This window comes from Nesoenas mayeri (genome assembly GCF_963082525.1).
Source record: "Nesoenas mayeri genome assembly, chromosome: 2".
Lineage (NCBI taxonomy): Eukaryota > Metazoa > Chordata > Aves > Columbiformes > Columbidae > Nesoenas > Nesoenas mayeri.
Genome location: NC_137543.1, coordinates 130,271,176 through 130,280,788, shown reverse-complemented (window position 1 = coordinate 130,280,788; position 9,613 = coordinate 130,271,176). Strand labels below are relative to the sequence as shown.

Here is a 9,613-nt window from a genome sequence, read left to right as displayed (position 1 = left end):
TTATTTTTTTTGTACCTGCTTTTAAAATTGTGACGCATATAACTTTGTCAAGGGGTTAATAGTTCTTGTCAGAGATAACGCGTGGGGCGGCTGTCGCGATAGGCGGCAGCGGCGGGACCCAGGGGGGTGTCGCTTGTGGCGCAAGGCAGGCGCTCCCCAGGCCCGCGGCGCCGCCGTTAGCTGCCGTTGGCGGCCGTTGGGCTCGTCGTGACGCCGGTTGTCCGGGCCGGCGCCTGACGGGCGGCGCTGCGCTCCCGCCGCGTCTCCGCCCCCGCCGCGCGGCGCACGCCGCTGACGTCAGGGCGGCGGCGTCCGACGGGCCGCGGGGCTGCCATGGCCATCTGTCAGTTCTTCTTGCAGGGCCGCTGCCGCTTCGGCGAGCGCTGCTGGAACGAACATCCCCGCGGCGGCGGCGCCGGGCGGTACGGGCCCTCTGCACCCCACTACCAAGGTACCCCCGGGCACGGCGGCGGCGGGAGGCGCGGGGGGCTTCAGAGGCTCGCTGTTGGCGGGAGCTGCGAAGCAAAGCGGCCGCGCTGCCGTGTCGCGTTCTGCAGGCGACGGTAGCGGCTGTTTCAGCGCTTTGAGGAGTTGGGGTCTGGCCAGAGTGCTGCAAAGTGTGCCGTGGGAACAGAAAAAACCTGCGGATAACGCGGGAAACGTGGCCCGTGGGACCAGTGAGCGAGTTTAAGCACCTGCGTGTTGCACCTTGTGAAGGTGGTTCTAGCTCTGGTCGGGTGTGGGTCTGTGGAAGCTTTGGGTGCGCAAGGGGCACGGTGGGAACAGGTGGATGCGGTAACACGGCTGCAGTTCCTTTTCTTTGTACCTACAGCCTGACAAAGGTCCCAAAACTTGGGAGGTCTTCACTGTTAGAGCAAGAAAGATGATTAAGGCAGTGGAGCATCTCCCTTATGAGGAAAGGCTGAGGGAGCTGGGGCTCTTTAGCTTGGAGGAGGCTGAGGGGTGACCACATTAATGTTTATAGATATATCAAGGGTGAGTGTCACGAGGATGGAGCCAGGCTCTTCTCAGTGACAAGTGAGACAGTAGGACAAGGGGCAATGGGTACAAACTGGAACACAGGAGGTTCCATTTATATTTGAGAAGAAACTTCTTCACAGTGGGGGTGACAGACACTGGAACAGGCTGCCCAGGGGGGTTGTGGAGTCTCCTTCTCTGGAGACATTGAAAACCCACCTGGACACCTTCCTGCATAACCTCATCTAGGTGTTCCTGCTCCAGCAGGGGAATTGGACTGGGTGATCTTTTGAGGGCCCTCCCAGGCCCTAACATTCTGTGATTCTTTGATCTTTGTACCTGCAGAGTGAGCAAGGTCCCAAAACTTGGGAGGTCTTCACTGTGCAACAGAGCCCCTGCTGTAGCTGTGTGGGCAGGAGCCCCAAATGTAAATGTGCTGCGTGGGTTTTTTTTGTTTTGATTTTGGTTTTTTTTAATTTTGAGGTAGTTGCTTTATAAAACAACATAAATAAAACTGAAACGGACTCTTTTCTGGGGTGCCAACGAGTTGTTGTTGGCATGCTAATGTGGGGAGGAGTTCATGTTTATCTCTGACTCCAGAACTACCCTGGGTGACTCACTAAGTTAAGCTCACTAAATAATCAGCTTAACTTGTTAGGAAAATCTAAATTTTCTTCTCAAGTTTCTTATCGACGCCATAAGAATACTTACAGGTTTTGTTGATGTTGTATTGGTAATATCTTAATGATTTAAGACTCGTGTTGTTTTGTTTTGGTTTTCCATTGGAAGGTACTAACAGAGGAGGAGGATGGGATACTGCTAACCAGAGATACACAAATGTTATCCAGCCATCGACATTTAAGTCTAATACATGGGGTGGCAGCAGAGATCATGGAAGAGGATTTTTCAGCTCATCTGATTCTGGATCATCGGGAGGCAGCAGCAGAAATGCAGACTTTTCGCAGAACAGATTCTTTGCGTTAATGAACAGTCAAAATATCACTGATGGCTATAAAGATGAAGAGGAGAGACTTCTGTAAGTTATAGTCCTGTATCACTGAAAGCATTTAGAATGAGCAGTTTAAAATCTTGCTGACTTACTAGAGTTAATACAGAGGACGTAATCGTGAGGGGGAAGCTGGGACATGTAGTAAGAACCATAGAAAACACAACTTCATTTATTTCTCTTGAGTTATGCCTCCATGAGAATAAAGCAGTCCTTGTTTTGAACCTGGGCTGGGCAGCTAGACAACTGTGATATTAGTAAGATGGTGTGGGATTTAAGTTAGGAGCAGGAGGATAAGAAAAGAAATAAAAGATTTCACTATTTCAAAATAAGGGGTCAGGGCCCCTTGGACAGCATTTCAACCATTAAAAAAAAAAATCAAACACCTCTTTGAGAAAATGAACTATTTGACTTAGTTTTCCTGACACTTAAGGTAACAGGTTGTTCTGCCACTAGCAAAACTATTGAAACCTGGTTTCACATGCGAGTATTGTGGAGTCAGTTGAGAGTGACCAGCAGTTTCAAGGCAATTACACAGCAGGTGATGAAATCCAACAGCCACTAATTTCCTGAAGCAGCAAGGTTTTGGAACCACTTCCCATTTTAAGATTACATTAAGAAAATGCTTAACAGATTATTTACTCGGTTTCTCAAATGAACATACATTGTGTTACAAACATCTGAAATGCTTAGAATCTTTGCTTGTTTGTTACTATGTAGTGATCTGCTTGTCCACTTTAATTTTTACTCTATCACTGTTTACATTTGCATTTACTTTTGGTGATGTAGCTTTTATTTCTCTGGTTTTGCAATTTCTCGGTTTTTATGCTTTTTATTCCTTTCCAAAACTCTTGTGTGGAACACTTATTTCTATTTTTTGTTTCTCTCTTTTTCTTTTTTCTGAATTTTGCTGTTTAACACTGTGCATGTTCATTTATACTGTAACATCATCTACTATTGAGAAGGTTTTAAATTGTACCATAATCTACACCATCAGAGAAAATCCTGTGACAGCATACACCATACAAGGATTCAAAAATTCTTTGTGCATTTTGGGATTTTTTTTTAAGATCTGGTTTGATTTACTTGCAGTTAGATAATAAGGTAAAATGCTTTGAAGGGACATTTCTGTATCTTGCCAAATAAGTGCATTTTTTCCACTGAGAACTGAGTACTTCTCTTAAGCATTCTGACTTGTGTCACCTACAACAAGAAAATTAATGAAGTGTATCTGAATCTGACTTTGGACTGGTGGTTTTATTTTTACCTTCATCTGTGGTTTTGTTTTCTAGTGAAAGTGTAGCAAAAGACATGGAAATTTGGGAATCTTCAGGACAATGGATATTTTCATCTTACTCACCAATGAAAGAAAAGCCAAATGTCTCAGGTAGGTAATATTTTTAATGTTGCCGCTATTTAGGGTGTGATATTTAGGTGATGATTTGCCTTGTGATGCAACAAAAAGGAATATTGGATTATGGCAAATACATTTTGGACATTCACGTCCTTGAAGTTCTGTAATAAATCCTTTTTGTACCTCCAGGTGTAACTGACTTACAGATCACGTACCAAGGCCCATTTCTTCATAACTATAGAGGGCAGTTGGAAGTATTAATGTATTTTCTTGGAGGTTTTTGATTGTTCCTCTCCTTACAGGATTTTCAGATTTCTCGCCAGAAGAGTTGCATCTGGAGTATTATAACTGCAGAGCAAACAATAACATTCAGAACTATGTAAGTAGTTTTTAAATGTTGTCTTTTTATGTCAACATGTTTCAAGATAGGACTTGTTACTATTCTTCAGGTAGCAACTCTTGACTCATATAGTTACTGAACTCTGGGAGGTTATTGGAATGCAAAAATATTTTTGCATTACTGTGCACCAAATAAAATGCAAAAATAGCTGTTAGTCTGTATGTTCTTGTGTAACTTCATGTTTCTGCCTGAGATCACAGGCTAAAACTGTCAGATCTGGGCTTCTAAAACTGGTGGCCTAAATGTCTAGAAACATCAGCTCCTACAAAAAATGGTAGCAATAAACTTTTAGGTATTCTCAGTCAAATGCAAGGTCTTTCTAAACATTAGACACTCCTTATCTTAGTTTCCTCCCTGCTCTTGTGTGTTATTTGTAGAAGTTACTTGAATCCTATATGAAAAGTTTAATTCTTTATATGCTATTAATCAGTTTGATTGTTATAGCTGGATGTATAGAGCTTTAGGTAGAACACTGGGGAGGCTTATTTGACCTTATTTTTTTCCATTCCTTTATTGCAGGGAATTAATGCTGAAAACAGCAGATACTTTTAAAGAAGTATATATATTTATAGAAAAGAAATAATATATGTGGGTTTATATATATAAAATCTAAATGTATATGTCTTATTAAGTGTCTTTTATTTATAAATCTTAGTCCTAGCAATATGAAGGAAGCTGGCACAGTTCAGTGTTGCTCCAGGAAAGGAATTAGGTTATTGGATCGATGGAAGTAGAAACTAATTTGAGCTACATTGCACTCTTTCCTCTTCACCTTGGTTCTGCATTATAGAAGGAATTGCTTTTGTCACCATTCTTTCTTCATGTGCTTAGAATTACTAGAATTGCATTTTCAGAGACAGAAGTGATTAAAAAAAAAACACAAACAAAACAAGCAGCTGAAAAACAACTCTCATTAAAAAAAAAATAAACAGAAATGATTAAACAATACACTATGCCTGGCTATTTAAAAAAATAGTGGCCTCTCTGAAGCACTGAATGCAAGTTCATGAAAGCCACAGTGTAAAGCTGATAACTGTATGATACAGTGCTCTCACAAAAAAGTACAACATGTCTTTTCCAAAGCATGTGTTTCTATTCTTAAACTGGGTCAAAATCTGAATTTTCCAGTCTGTTGTATAAGAAGTGATACCAAGAAACATGATCTTTCAGCATGTGACTAGACACAAAAGAATTATTGATGTTTGTGATCTCAGACCCTTTTGAAAAATTAAGGAATTTGTTTACAAAAAGATTACTCATTTCACTCTTGCAGGCATTTGGGACATTGTATGTTTTACTTGCTTAATTTTTAAGGAAAATTTAATTAGGCCAGGCTTTGAATAGGGGTGTTGATAAATTTAAATATAGGAAATTAAGGTTTGAAATTCCTGAAAAGTTTATTATTTAATGACTTTCAATTTTCTTGTTTAATCAGTTATCAGCTACACACAGATACTATTTATTGCTGTATATGTTCTGTGCAGTAATCTGTTGGATATCACATTAAAGGACCTGATTTAAATTAAGAAAGTTAGTTAATTTCTGCAAAGCTAGATATTTTAGGATGACACTGTTGTGAATTATGTTTTGAAAGTGGGCATTTTTTTCTGAAAATGTTGTAAAAGCTAAGGCAGATCTTAGGACTTCAGCTTAATGAGTGAGCACATATGTGGACAAGCCAGAAAAAAAATGAGGGTTGGAGAGTTTTTTCTCTTATACTTAAAACTTAACATATTTTTTGTGGTTTGTTGTGGGGGGTTTTTTGTTGTTTGGTTTTGGTTTTTTTCCCCAAACACTTACATCAGACAGTGATTGATAGATCTTAGATTTAGAAAACCCCAGGACGTGTTTTTTTTAACCTTATTGTTATGTTATGTGAAGCAAAAAAGTTGATTTAAGGGAAATAGAATTGAAAGGAATTCTGTGTTAATAACAAAAATTTCAGCTTCTCACCTTGAAGTTTCAAGAAAGCAAAAGTCTTGTTTTCTTGGCTTAAACTTTTCTTTTCTAATTCTAGAAATATTCTTTCAGCTTAGTTGTCAGATCACTCTATTTTTTTAAGTATTTACCAGCAATAAAAACGTGCTTTTATTTTCCCCCTTTTTAGATCAGTTCTGTCCAACAGCTGGCAAATAAATGGAAAGATCGGCTGCTTCAGTTGAAAAATTTAAATGCATCGACAAAAGCAGCTTTGGTAAGTGTTAATGAAATGTAAAATATTTCTGTTCCTGTTGTTGTTTTTGTATTAATCTTGGGCAAATGTTTTTATTAGATTCATGGTTTTTCAGACACATCCACCAAACTGTCCTGCAAATGTCAATGTTAAGTTCTGCTCCAAAGACTTCTAAAACCGCGATAGTTTTAACATGCCACCTTGTTTTTAATGAAGAGATCTTGCAAATGTTCCATAGAAACTTCAACTGTTACCAACGTATTTAACTACACTGCTACTAACTTCTGTATAAATAGGTGATAGATATCACTTTGAAGATCACGGGATACTGTATTTTACAACCAAATGTACATTATTCTTTTTGGACATCCTTCTTTGCACATAAATAGCTGAGACACCAGAATGTTTGATTCCTAGATTCACTGGCAATTTTATGGTAGATCTATGAACTGTCCTGAAATTCTCAACTGTGCCATGTTATGTTCTGGCACTGCAGCCTTGCAAAACGTCTGACGTGAAAGTGTTTGGCTGACTGATGGCACGAAAAGCGTGACAGTCATCTTAGAATGCTCCTGGGAACATTAGAGAAAGTGGAAAGGGCATAAGGAGGAATATTACGCAAGAGAATAACAATTGCAGTTTGAAAACTGCCCCATCTCTTAGTCTGTGTGTTTTTTATAGGTGATAGAAGTGTGACTGAATATTCTAGCGCTGCCTGAGTCGGGTGCATGTGGAAGTCTATGAACACAGTTTTGAGTCTTACATCCACCTTTCTCTGGAATAATTAAATCAATGAATTGCAGGCAGGTATTATAAAACCCTTTTGTTAACTAAGGAGACCAGCGAATCAGGATGATTCCATGTTACCAAGGTAGCAGCTGGATCCCTGGTTTGGAACACTGGCATTGCAAGCCATGTGAAAGTAACCAGAGCTCAGGGATGGGATCTGGTCAAGTATGTGCACAGTAAGAGGCAAATATCCACCCCACCTTTGCTTCCATGTGCTGATGTTGACTCTTCCAAGGTATATTCAGCAGACAAGACCAGAATTATCCTCCAGACTATCAGGATAAATAGAGCATTTTGGTAATGCCAGAATGAGAAACTGATAGATAGGTGGGAGAGAAACTGTTTGGATAAAATTATAAGATATAAAGAGTAGTTGTTCCTGGGAAGGTGGCAAATGCTTGTGAATCTGGAAGTGTAAGAGAAGAATGCTTGAGGTAAAGCCAACATTAAATAATCAGGGAGGCAGAGTAAGTTGAGTCTGCATGAAGTGCGTTAAAGTTTTAGTAATATGGTCATATCCCTTGGTATGTTCAGTGCTGAAGGTGAAGAATTGGGCTTTGGCCCAGAAGAACAGATGTGCCAAGGTGAGAGAACAGACTAAGTCAAAGCAAAGACATAGGATCATAAAGCAGTAACTGAAATAGGTAAGAGATGAGAACAAGAGCTGGAAAAGGTATTCAGGTCATTGGCTGACAAACAAAAATCTGTAAATTGTAATATATTTGTGCTTCTGGAGTGTTTTACAGAGAATAGTATATAGTCTTAAAGCATTTTGTTCATTGCTTCAAGAGTACACAATAATGATGAAAGTGATCAGTGTCTGCCTTTGTCTAAGGTGTATTAAATTGAACTGAGCAGCTATCTTTTTGCTTCAAGTATTTATTGGAAGACATTTGTCTGTTTTGGAATCTAGTTTTCATTTATGTATTTGGATTTTTTTAAGCTATCTGAATTAAAGAACACGGTCACTCAGCCATTGCCTTCCTTTGGATTCGGAGAACGGCAAACATCAAGCTTTGGGTCATCAAGTAAGTTCTTGCATTAAGAACCAAGAGTTAAACATTTTATTGAGTTTTTCTTCTGCATTATTGAAACACAGCAGTGGTTTAGTATGACAGGTATGCATGTTCTAACATTTTTTATAAATTTTATAATTGCAGGCTTTCCTGTGAATAGCAGCAGTACCAGTGCTAGTAGTTTCTCCTTTAAAACAAGTTCCAGTCTCACCAGCGCATCATCTGGAAACCCCCCTGCTTTTGGGAGCTCTTCTGCTGGTTGTAATCCTCCCGCCTTTGGTGTGACATCCCCTCCAAGCGTATCCCATTCTGTTGGTTTTGGCAGCCCGGCAGCCCCATCTGCAGCCTCCTTCTCATTTAAAACTTCTGAAACAAGTAGTGGTTTTGGAACTTCTGGGTTTTCAGGGTTTGGCAGTTCTTCTGCTGTGAACTCATCAGGCAGCGCTCCGCTTCCAGCCTTTGGAGCTTTTAATGCAGCAGTAGCAGCTTCTGCCTCACATTCAAGCAGTGCTTTATTTGGACAGACTGCCAGCGCCTCTGGACATAACATAACATCAGCATCGTCTGCGGCCACAAACAATACTACATCAGAAAAGTTATTTACACCAAAGAGTGAATTATCAGCTGAAGAGTTAAAACAATTTGAAGCAAAAAAGTTTACAGTGGGAAAGATTCCTCTTAAGCCACCACCATTAGAACTTTTAAATGTTTAGGACTTTTAAGTTTATTCTGAAACAACATGTTTTTGTAACTTCCCTGGTGCCTCAACTACACGCTTTTGTGGTTGAGTAATGAAATAAAAAATGAAAATTAACTCAAATGGAAGCATTTATCTCTGTCTTCTGCAATAACAACTCACAGGTATAAACATTTGAACACTGTATTTTATCATTTCTTGGTTATTTTGGAATGGACCTTTAATATCCAAGAAGTGAACGAACGCATTTCCCTTTTATATTCTGTACTGTGAAATTTTGAGCAAAAACTGTAGTTAAAAAGGTTTTGTCAAAAGTAAGAATGCACACAGCCTCATTTGAGCAGAATGCTGGAAAGAACCAGTTGCAGTGCAAGACTGACTGGACCACCTTGTCTTTTGCCTCTTATTTTAAGGGCTTGTGCAGCCTTTGACAATTGTGTTTGGAGACAGAGGGCTCCTGTGTGGTCTGTACCCAGCTACAGGCTTCTGTTGCTGAGAGTTGGTTACCTCTCCCAGTTGATGCAATTCAGCTTTTGTTAGTTGTTCTGCTTGAGGTCATAATGCAGGCATTGATTTAGTATGGGGGGTAGGACAGCCTTGGAAGCAGTCATCACAAATAAGAAGCTTGTGGTTTCCTATTTTGGCAACTCTTAGATAAAACTTTGCAAACAATTGTAAAACTGCTTACTAGATTTATGTAAATTTATAGACTTTTGTTGTCTGGTTCTCAAAACTTCATGGGTGCACATATTAGCAATAGCTTTTCTGAACCGTTTATATTGAGGTATATATTTTGCCAAGATGCTATAAAGCAGGGGTCAGAAGTTTTCCAGAGGAGGTATAATACTAGAGTCAGGTGAAAAGAACATTTGTTATTGAGCAGGCCCTTCCATTAATTGCGTAAAATTACCAAATCTCATATTTAAGAGGAAAACAAAAGTTTGCTCCAGGATATACATAAATAAATTGGTTTCTTGCTTTAACACTTGAAGATAACATTTCAGTTCTTGCTGTGGACACACGGTCCTACTTAAAATTTCACTCCAGCTGTGTTTCCTACAAAGGGCCATAACATGCTGGGACATGACTTGCTGAAATACTGTGAACATATTTAAGATTTAGGATAACAGGCCATGGCATTGTGCAGGTTTACCAGAAATCCAAGTTTCCCTGTCTGTGTGCTCAGTGTAGATGTACCAG

General features: G+C 39.7%; 1 protein-coding gene across 2 annotated transcripts; it reads left to right on the top strand.

Annotated features, from left to right (window-relative positions):
• The first annotated feature begins 187 nt into the window (after nt 1-187).
• NUP42 (nucleoporin 42) lies at nt 188-8,552 on the top strand. 2 transcript variants are annotated; one of them, XM_080340730.1, is made up of 7 exons: nt 188-451; nt 1,768-2,014; nt 3,277-3,371; nt 3,641-3,717; nt 5,846-5,932; nt 7,644-7,728; nt 7,861-8,552. In XM_080340730.1, exons 1-7 carry the CDS (start codon nt 334-336, stop codon nt 8,427-8,429), a joined length of 1,278 nt encoding a protein of 425 aa, XP_080196856.1. In that variant the 5' UTR covers nt 188-333; the 3' UTR covers nt 8,430-8,552. The 2 variants fall into 2 exon arrangements, with proteins under 2 accessions (XP_080196856.1, XP_080196857.1); XM_080340731.1 differs by lacking the exon at nt 188-451 and adding an exon at nt 594-717.
• Nucleotides 8,553-9,613: the final 1,061 nt, after the last annotated feature.

Coding starts and splice junctions, on each gene's coding strand:
- NUP42 (XM_080340730.1), top strand. CDS start 334: ATGGCCATCTGTCAGTTCTTCTTGCAGGGCCGCTGCCGCTTCGGCGAG. Junction 3,372..3,640: donor AGAAAAGCCAAATGTCTCAG/GTAGGTAATATT, acceptor CTCTCCTTACAG/GATTTTCAGATTTCTCGCCA. Junction 3,718..5,845: donor ACAATAACATTCAGAACTAT/GTAAGTAGTTTT, acceptor CCCCCTTTTTAG/ATCAGTTCTGTCCAACAGCT.